At 46.6% G+C, this 14,207-nt stretch overlaps 1 protein-coding gene across 1 annotated transcript in view; it reads right to left on the bottom strand.

The window, feature by feature from the left end:
- Nucleotides 1-14,207, bottom strand: part of LOC149329878 (uncharacterized) — a 55,259-nt gene that overhangs the window by 36,525 nt on the left and 4,527 nt on the right. Inside the window, exons 2-4 of the mRNA XM_089559316.1 lie at nucleotides 6,692-6,980; nucleotides 4,735-4,949; nucleotides 891-1,028 (exon numbers count right to left, since the gene is read on the bottom strand). Of these exons, the coding sequence (XP_089415442.1) occupies nucleotides 891-1,028; nucleotides 4,735-4,949; nucleotides 6,692-6,980 (642 nt within the window). The remainder of the gene's footprint in view (nucleotides 1-890; nucleotides 1,029-4,734; nucleotides 4,950-6,691; nucleotides 6,981-14,207) is intronic.

Below are 14,207 nucleotides of genomic sequence, written 5' to 3'. Positions count from 1 at the left end.
GTGATGGAAAGTGAAGTCACCTGGTCGGATGATTCCAGTTGAATGGAGTGCAGTGACGTTTCCACACTGGCTGGCTAGAGGAAAGTGATGTCACCATACCTGACCTCACTTCCGGCAAAAGGATTAACAACTTCTAGTGCTGTCGCGCTGTCAACACGTTGTATTATTTGGTGTGCCTTTGAATTTTTTTCTTTGATGTTTGGTGGCTTCAAAGCAAGACTGCGACTGCAGCGCATTTGCGAGATCTCTTAGCTAAAAAATGGCTACCGATATCGCTTGCTCTTAGTCAAGAGTCTGAAAAACTATTTCGGGGCGCGACTCTCCGCACAAAACATCACCCGTTATATACAGTGAGGTCTGACAGTTGTACTGTTCCCGTCTACATGAAAAAAAGTTACAAGAAATTTACTGAGTTCAACGGGGGACGATTGGGGACCATTCCAGCATGATTATGGGCGCCAGAATTGACCCCATGAAATCCATGGGGCTATGACTAAATTTTTTATTGCATAATATTTGCTTAGTATCTGTGCTCGTTTCGTTAGTAAAATACATTTTTATTTGAAAAGCTCAAGTCCGTGCCTGAAAACTTAATCATCTTGTTAGAATGCTCTTGAGGACTTGCCCTGTGTGTTGCTGATACCAAGAAGTGCTTTGTAGTCGGTGTACTGCCGCACTGGTCGCGTTACGGGCAAGACTACTCTCGCCACTTCATCCATGAATGCGGCGAAAGATTTTGTAACTACATGCTGCATCGCACTACGTGGAATGTTGCAGCAGCGCCATTACGACTCTGAATGTAGGCCGCTCTGCACATATTTTTCTCTCTTGTCTGTTATTCTTTTTCTAGCTATCGTTCGAGGAACGCATGGCGCTTTCTTGCTACTCACTGCAGACGGCGTGAGTAGCCTCGTATTCGTCGGACCTGTCTAGGCAGTTGAGCAGCCCGTCACAGATGAGCGTGTTCCAGATGCAGTTGTCATCCTTGCACTGGAACTGGTTCGCGTAGGGGCACTTCGTCCAGTTACCTGACACAAAGAGATAAAATTTCATTTTAGTGCGAAAGAACTACTCAACGTAGTAAAACCCAACCAAAAATCTTGTGTGTAGCCTCGCTGCAGCTCGGGTAAGATCGGGTTAGTTCGGAGGAGCGTAGCGCAAGATGCAGGCAACGGTAGGAAGCTCGGCTAAGTTTCGAAGAGTGCCGCGCCAACAGTAGCCAATGGAAGGAGGACGTCCATCCAGCTGCCGCCGAGTGGACAGAGGTTGTGAATAAGAAGAGCGAGAAATGATGCGGAAGAGTGCACTTGCAGGTGTCAGAAAGAAAAGAGCTAATAGAGACTTTCGCATATCTACTCGGCTTACGTTAAAACCTTACTAAGTTTTCGGATGTTTTCCCCAAGATATCCTGTTCTGTCTTTGCCCACCAGTAGAAAAAAGTGGTTGCAGGGCTTTGAGTGGTATGATAAGCCGATTGAGCTTAACTTGAATCTAGAGGAGAGCAAAAGGTATCTCGAATTCGCGGAGTTCTCAATGAGCGAAGCCTGTTTAATATGTATAATATATATGGTAAAGAAATTCCGTTGCAAATAAGCTGGTAGTTCGACTTAAGTGAGCTCAGACTTAAAAATATCACACACTACGACGATTCTACCACATTCTATTCCGCATTCCTTTTTCCCCGCTGTTCGTCATTAGATGAAGGGACGCCAAGCCATCGTTGCAGCTAAGATTGAGCGAATAACTAAACTCGAAGACGAAGCGTGACGAAAACCAATAGCGAATAGTGAATAGTGGTGTGAACAATGCAGAACCCATGTAGAATAAAATGATTATATTACCGTGTTCTTGTAGTAAGCCTGCAGAGGAGCGGCCCATCGCGCAGATAATTCCATCGACAATATACCAAGAGGATGGCGTACCTGCATAACGCTTTAAGTGGCTATAGGAGGCGAAATAGGTTCTTGCTTATGGCATATAACGACGCGGGCGTTACTCAGACCTACTTCCGAGCGAGTTCCCTATGTAAAAAGTATCTTTCTAAGAACTCTTAGACCTCTTTCCTTGATCCAGAGGCAATATACTGAATATTCATCGCAGAAAAAAGCGCACGCTGGCAGACACACTTCGATGGCATAGTCACCATTGCCGCACCCTAATGAACTGCTACTCCCCAGTGCACTCCCGAATGCACATCGGAATTATAATCGCCGCCTGTCTAGAGGAGACTTATCGGCCAGCCGTTGAGCCGGGAAATGTTTTCTTCCGACCGAAAGCGCTGTTCCCTGAAGTTTATTCAAAAAACAAGTTACGCTCAGTGGAGGACATGTCGCTCCGAGTAGAGGAGGTGATGAAAAGGTTCTAGAACGTACAACTTTCGACATTTCAATTGTAGACTCGGTTGTTTCCCTTGGGTGCTTACAGGAGCTGTACATTTCTGTAATGACCACCACTGGAATACCTTGTGCCGCCGGATATTCGAATCAACGATGGCTCCAGACAGCTTTACTATTTTTTTTGTGTACACTCTTGACGGAGCTCAAGGGCGTTTGGAGTTGTATTACATTTAGAATGCGCTAAGGTGAATGCAGTTGCGTAGTTCAAATTATTCTAACCTTATTGTAGGGTGGGATAGGAAGTAGTGTAGAACATCGTTATAACAAAATCCAATGTGCCCCACAGCTTCTACAGGAGTTTCTTTGTTACAGCCGCACGCGAACTTGTTTGCGACTGTCCCATGCCAATGTGCTTACCTGCCACTGAGTATAACAATAAGAGCGGGTTAGTGTGCCGCAAATATGAATTGCGGGAGTCCTCAACACGCGCACTGAGCGCCCAATATGTGGCATGAATACCCGACGGAGTTCAACAAAACGGTGGCTAATTATTCTCGCTACAGTGCGAAAGACGAAGACGAGACGAGTGAACAGACACGGAGCTCCTCTTCTCTCTTCTTTCGCGCTGCAGCGATAAAAAACCAACATGAGAATCTTCCACCTTGTAGACGGTTAATTAACTAAAATTACCAAAATAACTTTCTTATTTTCTATTTAAAGGTAGCTGAATAATCTGAGATTTTAAAGACAGTCCTATCGCAGTTGAGCACAATTTTTAAATGTTCAGAATCGGCATTGCGGCTTTCGCTATAAAACGCGAAAAAAAAAATCTCTTTTGTAAGCTAAGTTGGCTTTATCGCGTTAAGAATTGAAAAAAAAAAAATGGCCTCCTTCGAATCAAGTATAGAAGTTTACGTTGTTATGATGTAGAAGATGTTGACTTGTTTCCCGTGACAAAACAACACACAGAGACGCCATTTTAGTAGTATGAAATGCGGCAAAGCCAGCTTGGCGTGCTATCAAAAGCGTATTGTTCACATTTTACGTTGGGAGCAGCGATGCCGGTTCAGCAGTTTTAAAAACTGTGCTCGCCTTCGATAGTGGATGCCTTCAATTCCTCAAACATTTAGCTCGTAAAAAAAGTTCATTATTAAGTTTTGCTTAATTATTTGCCTTTTTATGGAATTCTAACATTAAAAAAATGTCCGTCTTGCCATGCAACCCTCTTGCACAAACCGCAGCGAAGTATCTTTCAAGAGGTTTTCAAAGAGGATTCTATATTGATCAATTCTAAACGAGCTTTTCATCGATGCCTAAACAAAGTCATTTCGGTTGTTTTTGGATAGCAAACGCCAACAACATATTCTTGCATGCCCCAAAATCTAGGATCTATGTTAATGAATCAGATTTTGAGGAAGTTATATTTCTGTACATTCAAATAAGCATCGAGATAAGCTGAGAGGAATCTAGAAAATTAGTCTTTGGGTAAAATTCTTGCTTAAATATGCTGTGAGCCTGGTGGCTCTATCGGGTAATTTTCAAACGAAGCTCATTTTCCTGACAGCAGCTGAAATTGCTTTTGAGCTCTCGAAGCTAAAGAAATGGTATAGTAAAACAAAGAGGTTTTTTTTTTGGTTTTATGAGGTTTAACGTCCCAAAGCGACTAAGGCTATGAGGGACGCCGTAGTGGAGGGCTCCGGAAATTTCAACCACCTGGGGTTCTTTAACGTGCACTGACATCGCACAGTACACGGGCCTCTATAATTTCTCCTCCAAAGAAATTCAACTGCCGCGGCCGGGATCGAACCCGCGTCTTTCGGGTCAGCAGCCGAGCACCATAACCACTGAACCACCGATAACCGAATTCGTCCCAAGGCATAAATACCTCATATCCCGTCGTCCAGTTAGGATGAAATGGTCAAAACGCCTCTGCTGCATTCACCTTGGCACAAACTAAATGTTATGAAGCTGTCAGATATCCTTGCTGTCCATCAGAAGTGTCCGGATAAGATAAGCCTGACTAGGTCCGTCAATGTTTAGAGTTTCTGGCAACGCAAAGCAGGTCACCAGTCGTTGTTACTCAAAAGCTGAACCTGCACATAGTCTCCACTAAAACAGAAAAGCTGTGTTGCAACGCGCAGCTTGGAAGCAGACTACATCCGCACTATTCTCGGTGAGAGACGTTTTTCGCACACTTTCTCTGAGGGTAGTAGACTAGATTCAAGCTTAAAAGGTCCCTATAAGATCAGAAAATTTATCCAGGTAGTGTACGTTCGGTTGGCGCTGGTCATGTTAAATTAGAGTTCACTGAAAGTACCCTTCGTGTCATATAGGGCAAGAAGCTGTCGATGTTGAGGACATACAGCACTCGAGTATGCTTTTGAGTCTCACGCCTTACCGTGAAGGTAGACGTTGAACTTGAGGGTGTAGCCCACGATGCTCCTGTCGTCTCGGTCGCCGACCGTCAGCCGGATCCTGGTGAGTGCTTGGGTCGGCTCATGCGCGCTCACGTGGTGACGGTTGGTGAGCGTCGCAGCGATGCACGTTGGCTCCACCATGGTTTTGCCTCCTATCTCCTCCACCGTCTCGTTCGACTCCAGAGCAACCTCTTCGCTGAAAACAGGACCATCAGGTGGGGAGTGCATGTGTGGAGGAACAGATAACGAGTTTGACGTTGCCACGATATTTTACAGTGCCATACCAACTACAACGCATCTCTTTCCGTGCAAATTGGGCCCACACACTGCACGGGTCTAGTCTTTTATGCGAAGCATATTACTCGCACAACCGAGCTCTTCCTTGCTGCGCCGCGCACGGCCGCGTAGCTACCACTTGACCTTCATCGGCGCACCACGTGATATGACGTCACAACAGCTGTGACAGCTGGGGCCTCGTGCGCTCGCTTGCGGACGCGCAGCCTCCGCCGGCGGCCTAACTCCCGCTGCTACCGCTAGGAGATACTGACGTCACGCAAAAGGCGAGCACTCGTTGAGTCAGTTGAGCAGCGAGATGTCGGCCAGGGAGAGGGCGGCTCGCCAGACCGCAAAACTATGCTTCGCATCCTAGGCTTAACCATAAGCTAAGCCAGACCATTTTTTTTATTCATTTGCTCTCTGCACCGCACCGCTAAGCTGAGCTCTACTCTACCCTAAACCGCCAGGCTGCACTTTTTTTTGCATTTATCTACTTCAACCTTCTCCTGCCTGATCTGTTAAAACACTAAATCCTGACATGATTCGACTAGAACTAAAGTACTTTGTGGCGTGGGATCCGTACCATACCAACAACATCGAGAAAGTGGAGCGCACGCAACGGCATGACGACTGGTTGGTTTCACCAAATTATCGCAACGTTCATCAGTTACTAATATGCTGATTCGGCATAAGTTTGAGCTGCTTCAGTCGCACGGGCAGTTCTCCAGGTTAAAATATTTGTACCGGCTGTATCCAAAGAAAACAGGATTGCCACATGGCCGCTTGAATCATGCATCGTTTCTGCGCCTCAACGATCATCAAGATATTGAACCACGCAAAAGTTACGCGTCCATATTACGGCAGGTGTAAAGAATTCCAAATTCTTTTTTCCCCTTACACAGTCGAACAATGGAACCACCAGCTTGCTTGGCTTGTTGAATGTACTAAAAGTAATACTTTCGGGCGTTCTTTGCAAACTCAACTTTGTAACCCTTTCCTCCTTGGGTGCGCCTGCAATATTTGGAAATAAAAACAGAGCCTGTGTCGTTAAAGTACCCCCTTTCCTTATGTGTTACTGTCCTCCACTTTGTTCGGCAACATACTGAAACTAGACTCGTAATTCCGATACTACCGATCCACACTATCCTAAACTACATATATCTAGTTCGGAGTAAAGCAGTGGGTTGTGCTGAAGAAAAACGCAACGCGGGAATCTCCGCTGTTTTACACTCCCCACTTTCTACTCACTGGCACTCTAGTACAGAACTGGGAGGCGACTGCATGACACCGTTGCAGGCTGAAATTCCATTATTATTTTTATTTTCACTACATTCTACTGCACAGTACACCATTCAAACTCGTCAAGATTGCACAGGGTCTAAGGCTTGACGCTGTCTGCATCTGAGAACAACTTCTTGAGCTCAAAATTCAGCGACATTTCTAGAGCTTTTAAAGAGAGATCAAAAGCCGAACCAGCGTGTTACAGTGTTAAATTTTGTTGAGCATGAACAATTTCAGGTGGCCTTCAGAACCATCCGGAGGTCTGCATCCATTCATAAAGGCGTGTACCACGATCCAAGCTCAGCCTTGAAGCGCATCACGGCAATCAAAGATGTTTCTGGATATCCTGATTCGAACGCTCAGCAGAACGTGAGGAATCACCTCAGGGCGTGCACTACGCTGACGGTGTCGACGCATCCCGCCGTCGCGGCCGAGTGGACAGCTCCAGAAGGGCGATGCCGCAGGCGTCGAGGGTGGACCCTGCGGAGGCTGGCAGACAGGAAGTGCATCACGACACCCGCGCCCTCTGGGGCGATGATGTGGAGGTCGCAATAGGGGAGCAGGTCCCGCGTGGCCAACAGCCAGACCATGAGCGCGCCCGCCGAGCCCTGGCCCGTCTCGTTGGCCCACACCGTGAACGGGTTGGCTTGGCACAGGCGGCTGCCGAGGTCTGCAAGGAAGGAGCATGGAAAGGCTAAGCAGAGTTGGGCGTCGCAACTTTCAGGACGGTTTTTCCGCCTTCCTGCTAAATGTGGAACGCTGTGTACTTACGTACGTACAGTCGTCAACATACTTGTCTAGAACAGTAGATCGGTGCGCTCCTTTTGAGCATTTACGAAAATTCCCGCAGCCTGACAGGCTCGACACACACACACACACACACACACACACACACACACACACACACACACACACACACACACACACACACACACACACACACACACACACACACACACACACACACACACACACACACACACACACACACACACACACACACACACACACACACACACACGCACGCACACACACGCACACACACACACACACACACACACACACGCACGCACGCACACGCACACGCACACGCACACGCGCACACGCACACGCACACACGCACACACGCACGCACGCACGCACGCGCACACACGGGCACACGGGCGCACGGGCACACGGGCGCACACGCACACGCGCACACGGGCGCACACGCGCACACGCGCACGAACACGCACACACACACGAACACACACACACACACACACAAACACATTTTCGCTTCTTTAACGGGGAAAGTCCTGCATGTGCAAATTTTCGCGGACAAATTTCACGAAACCGTGCTTGATCGACGCATTTCGTGTGCAGCTTTTATAGCTTCGTTAATCCATTTTCGGCTACGCGTGTCATCGGCGTTCACCCAAATGTCGCTGGTGGCAAAGGATAGGCCTGCACTGGCGTCGTAACTGCGCGGCCCGACGCAGGTACTGGCGAACGAGAATGAACAATCTGTGTACTTTAAATGAGCAGTGTACTTCGCGACACCTTCTACTGAAACCTAAGCTGCTTCAGCACCCTGTGTATTGTTGCAGTGGGCGCGGACGGAAGTGTTGTGTCTTCCTCGGAGCACCTGATCAACTTATCGACAGTTTCAATTAGCCGCTCTGGAAAAGCTATGGTCGTATATAACTCAAGAACGAAGCGGCACATGATCCCCAAAGAAGGCCCTCTAACCAGTCTCATCGACTGATTCTCATGATGCCACGGTTAATCCGATGAAGCCGCAGTCCCCATTCTTCGTCACCCCCCTGTGATTTCTCGCTATAGTTGAATACAACTTAACGCACAGGCTTTTTCCCTTCAAAGGATCCCCTTCCAAGCAATAGCGTCGGCCGATTCTCAAGGCCGTATTAGTTTGAGGAAAGAGGGTGTATTAGATGAAAGGGCATAATCCCCTCCCTCCATGGACAAACCCCTCTGTGCATTGTGGCGCTGCTCCATGCATTGTCACGCTAGGAGGGCCGTGAGAATCGGCCGACGCCATTGGCTGGAAGCGGGTCCTTTGACGGGGCAAAACCGCTGCGTTCTGAATTGTATCCGACTATAGCAGGTCCAAAGGGATCGGTCAATAGAGAGGGGGAGGAAACTGGTCAAGGGAGAGAGCGGGAAAATTGGTGGACGCCATTGGCTGGAGGGGCCCTTTTGAGGGGCATTTGCCGCTTCGTTGTTGAGTTGTATACGATTATATGCGCCTTCGGCAAAATCGCGAAGCTTCGTCGCCCTTTGTCGAAGTCTTTCGTCAGGATGTGTCTTCCGCGCCAGTCCTCCATCCGATTTCTCTTTTTTTGGACGAGAAAGACGGCCAGTGTTGCAGAGCACATTCACTCGCTCACCTTGATGAGCTCTGCCATCCTTTTATCAGCGAATTCAAGCGAGCGCTGTTCTCGCACTCGATTCGAAGCAATTTGAGAACTGCTTCGGCTGTTCGGGGAAACAGTGCACCTTTTGTTCAATCTGGTGCTCAACAAGCTCAATCAGTGCTACGTCTAAATTACCCTGCTGCAGGAAAGCATGTGTGCTGTTTAATGTGTCAGCATATGCGCGGATATTTTATGTCCGCAATTAGCCAACCACAGAAACCAAACTATTCCACTCGTAAGGAAAAAGACAGACACTACAAGCAATTGCGACGTAGGCTAGGAAATTTTCTCGAACGCAGCACAAAAAGCATGAAAAGAAAAACACTCTTTGCGTTCACAAAACGTAAAAAATGTAACATTTTTAGCGAGTCTCAGCTTCCTTAATTACCTGATGATGTTTTGCTTTAAGAAGTGAATAAAATGTATCAGCGATATGGTGCTTTTTTATAAGCATTGGCTTTACTCCTTCTGCATCGCCGCGTGCAAAATTAAGAGCCCATTTGTAGGAACGCTGTTGTTATTTTTCCAATTACTGCAAGGTAGCTATTACATAAGCAAGTGTCCATTGCCTAAGCGTCCATCCGGATGAGGGGGTATTGGGAGTAATTGTGGATGCAGCAATCGCTTGGGCGGACGTGCTGGTGACGACAAGCGTATTTTTTTCAATCTCTTTTTGAGCATCTGTTTCTTCGCACTCCCTTAGGTTTGCTTTGAAAGTATGGTGGTGGCCCAGTTAAATATGCGTCATTGTATCGCAGTGTGTACGGAGCGGACATACGGACAAAAATCTGCGGAGAAAGGAGAAAATCCCGTTAAATGCATTCCCGCATTAAACGATACAGTGATGAATCTCGAACCGTATGATCCAAAAGCTTTTGGTAAAAGAAAAGGTGCTACTGCCACGTGTCACAAATTACGTTCCTACTTTGGGGCACCTGTTCAAGAAAATATGGTCTTTTGTGTGCCAAAGCCTTACACTACTTCCTTCTGATTGCTTCCTGTCTAACCGACCTCACTAAGCTCGTACTGGTGGACACGGAAGAGGACTTCCGCATCTAAAATGCAGACCGGAAGGGAGAGATAAACATCAGATAACGAAAGCATTTAATGGTAAGCAAACAAGCCGGCGTAATGTAGAAACCTTGTCTCGCTAACAACGCGCAGAAAGGATCTAGAAGAGCGCTTTTATTCCGTGCCTGTTGATTTCGCCGCGCAGCGATATAGAGAACAAGCATCGGCTCTGAATGGTGGAACCGTTCTGCACGTTAGATGTGTGCTTAAAAAAAAACGAAAACAAAACAGGTTTCCTGCACTTGGGCCTAGCTTTTCCGAGAGAGGAGGAAAAAAACAGCGTCCTGTTTCGACTGCGCCTATTTACTGGAGATCATCGTGCTGCTTCGATAACTGTAGACGACCGTAATATTTCTTGAAGAGCTAGATCAGGAACCTGCTTCGTGTTTGCTGTGCTAAGTGCCACGTGTCGTCTTTCCGTTGCTCGCCACGTGGCGTGGAGAGCATCCGCGTTTTGTAAGCACGCCCTGTTCTTAGAGTCATGTTCATGTTTTTTTTCTTGTGAACGTTTGTTATGTATTATGTACGAGGCGTATATCGCACATAACAAGCGTTCAACATGCATAAGCACACTCTCACGGATGTTAACGAAAAAGACATCGACTCTCTCGATAAGTAATGACGACAGAAAAGGAAAAAAAAATGGCGATATCCATGGTTTGCTTTTTTGCTTCCGGCATTTATTGCGAGCAAAGCAATACATTCCTGAACTGTTAATCAGCGTTGAGTCACTGTCTTCTTATCTGTGTCTAGTTACCCTACGCGCTGTGTTGCCGAGAATCATACACCGACTATCCCAGCTACTTTCCGTAAGTACCTTTGTTAGTGGGCGTGCTTGCGTTCTGCTTTTCGTTGTCCACTAAAAAGGGAGCCTGCGAGATTCAGATCACTGCCTTTCAATACCGCCACGGTCGTTTGGCGCTCTCCGGGAGAAAGGGAGAAACACGCAGCACTTGCTGCTCAAATACATGGTGGGCCGAACATAGTAGCCGTGTATCCAAACTCGGTATCTTCTGGCGACTAATTTACCCGGTTTTTTCTTTCACTCCTCCTTTAAAGTCAGGGATGACACCTTGCAAAGAGACGATTCCTAGTCAGCTACCAGCGCCGTCTCTCGGCCGCCACTAGCGGACACCGCATAAGAGAATGGGGATATTTTGAACGCGATTTTTTAGAAAACTATAAATTATCGAGAGATTCTGCGCGAACATGGAGATTACCATAGGCGACTCTATCTTTCCACTGGAAAATGTGACCTATAATATACTTCCTGCGATCACGACAACCGCTTTCGACGGCCAAGAAAAACAATAGGGTGTACCGAACATTTTAAACTCCCGCGCAGATTTTGAGCGTTTAGCGGCACACGGCGACGGTGCGAGCCGTACAAACCAAAAACACTTGCGCAGATTTCCTGGAATTGTGTAAAGAAAGTGTGATCTGAGGTAAAAAGTCAATAAATTATTATTACAGTTGGTAGTCGTTAAAATATATGGCACTAAACTATAACTTTTGATGAAGATTAACGAGACACCATTCGAAGTGTGATAGCGTGTTGTGAAAAAATTTTTCTTTTTCTGTGAGGACGTATGAGTGAGGTGTTAGGATCCGCCTGGTATTTAGAAGAGACAGAGGTTATTAGCGCGCGATGTGAATGATTTCCTGGAGATAAGTGCGCGTGCAATTTTGCAACTTACTGGGCTATCGCTTCCACTGTGTGTCAGGGAAAGGTAGAAGTGCTAGGGTTTGTGCTGGATGGAAGTTCATTTTTTAAGAGAGGTGTGCTGCTTCGATTGACTCGGACAATATTAGTGGAGACAGACAAGGACCGTTGAGCACTTAATCGTTCTTGTTTCTCTTGGCTAACTGCGTCCGAGTCAATCAATGAAGGGAAGCTCTCGGAAAGAACGGAATAAGTGGTTCAACGAGAAATGACATGTCGCTGGAGGCAAAGAACACGACGAGCATGAAGTTTCAGTCAACGAGAGAAAAAAGTAGATTGACGAAAAGCGTATGGTCTGGTGATAACCTGTGCTGCTTCAATAACCTTCAAGAAGCGGGCGGAGTGGGTGTGAGAACAAACGCGGTTAATGACATCCTAGTCAAAATCAAGAGGAAGAAATGGGGCTTGGGCAGGGCATGTAATGCGAACGCAAGATAACCGCTGGTCCTTAAGGGTAACGAGTGGATACCAAGAGAAGGCAAGCGTAGCAGAAAGTTAGGTGGGCGGATGAGATTAAGAAATTTGCGGGAATACGGTAGCCGCAACTGGCGAAGGACAGGGTTATTTGGAGAGACATGGGAGAGGCCTTCGCACTGCAGTCGGCGTAGTCAGGCAGATGATGATGATGACGATGCTTCAAGAACCTTGTGGTTTACAGCTACGCCCTTCTCAATGGACATGCTTCTGTACACTGAAGAAGGGTTCATGACTTAGTTAACTATGCTTTTAAGAAAGGGTAAATGGCATCTGCGTCAACCAACAAGTTCGCCTCTTTCCTAACATGAACTGCACAGAACTTTCCTGCTCAGTGAGCTTCCAGGAAAGAAGCTGGGTGTTCTGTGGTGAGCTGCGCTTTCCTTTTGTTCTGATTGTTTATTGAGAGCGCCCTATTTATGCGTTCCAGTTGAAGGCACGCAGGATGGAAACAATGAATCTCCCCTGTGATGTGAAAAAGAGAAATGCAAAATATGTGAAATGCAATGACGTTACTACGTACAGAAGAATGCGCAAGGTATGAATAGCTGTTTTTTTTTTCGTGGTCTCCAAATGTTTCCTATGCTTTCAAATAAAGGATTGGGGTTTAGAGCTGGAGCGGCTGGGTAAGTTTAACAACATTTGTTTTTACGATATTCACGAACTGTGAAGAGGATATGAAGTTTCAGCGATAAAGGGGGAAGTTCTATTGTGAAGGGGGAAACTTATGTTGCTTCAACCTCGTCTCTGCAGCAGAAATAACATTTGAAGATAACGAAGGAGCGTGTGCGTTATTTCTAACAGCACCATCATCAGCAACAATGCCAGATACAACTGAAACGCCAAGTACAACGTGGTAAGGATACCATGTCAGAAGAAAACGTCATCACGCTGACTTCAGACACGCCATTAGGTGAGATTAGCGCGAACTCTGCTGAAGATGCATAGGTGGAAGTGTTCGAAAAGAATGTTTGGAGAAAAGTACTCTGTTCGCGATTTTCAAGCTGATATATTAATTCACAGCTCATTCTTTGCCATCGCTAGCTCTCTGTGCACTACCACACCCTGTTCGGCGCTTGTCTTGATAAAGTATTATGCTGAGAGTTTCGTTTTAATCCCGTTATTACCAGATAGACCGACTAATAATAACGTCTTTTAGCTAGACTTCAAGCAGCGGCCTCTTGTAAAAGGTCGCCATATTTGCTGTAGTCATCTACTCCGCATAAAGTTTTGCAATTATGGTCTGAACAGAGTTGGGGAACGGTGGCACAAACTAGAAAGTTTCGGATGGACCGATCGTTAACTAGCCTCATTACTGCATCATTAAAACTTCTTCTCCGGCTCCTCTTTTTCTTTATTACCCTTACTTAAGAGGCTGTTTTGTGCTGTTGCCAAACTGATTGATGATGCGCGAGAAAAATTTCTCAGCAATGCACAGACTGACCAATTGGTGGAGAGTGACAGGATACGTCAATATACAGTCTCCGAGGGCTTCCCTCTGCGTCATACTGGAGAAATTAATTAGGTTTATAAGTGGACTGGCAGCACACCGTAACCTCGAAGCCTGGAGGGGCTGTCTCTCTAGTCTAAGCCTAGATCTCAGCAAACCCTTTTTGAGTGCTCGGTGACTCGAGATGGCCTTGAGTTAGCCGCCGAAGCTTGTACTTTTTATCTTATAAGTAGGCAGCACTTCCTTTTCAAGGGCAGGTCTGACGCAAAAGCATTATAACAGCACTGTGCGAAAGCTACTAACGCCCCCGCACAATCGGCGGGTGCTGTCGCGAAGCCTTGTGACAAGCCTCCTGTGTGCTGTAAAGCTTTTCAGGGTCAGGAAGACAGTTTTGTGTAGAAAAGAGCCAAAATAACCAATCCGTCTCTCTATCAGTAGGCGTGGGCAACGTCAAATTCTTATCAGAAGAAAGGCAGACGTCCGTATGAGAGGGAGGCCCTACTGAACAGATACCAACCTAAGCATGCGTGTGTGTGGTTGTAAAGAGAAGGAAAATGCCCTGGTCACATCGCAACTGCTTTTGAAAAGAGAATGACTCTTGACCTTTTAGATAGCATGACAGCAAGAGAAGAAAATGTGCGCTACGTATGAAGCGATCCATCCTGATCGGATGTGGCAATCCAATTTCCGCTTGGAAAGTCAGCCCGGCAAGTGCTGTCTAAGCGATGCCAAAAAAGCTGTGCCCATTTTTTTTCAACATGT

Source organism: Amblyomma mixtum, chromosome 9, assembly GCF_055824585.1.
Source record: "Amblyomma mixtum isolate Tamu chromosome 9, ASM5582458v1, whole genome shotgun sequence".
NCBI classification, from domain to species: Eukaryota; Metazoa; Arthropoda; class Arachnida; order Ixodida; family Ixodidae; genus Amblyomma; species Amblyomma mixtum.
The sequence above is the reverse complement of the archived record's forward strand: the minus strand, read 5'-3'. Positions and strand labels throughout refer to the sequence as shown.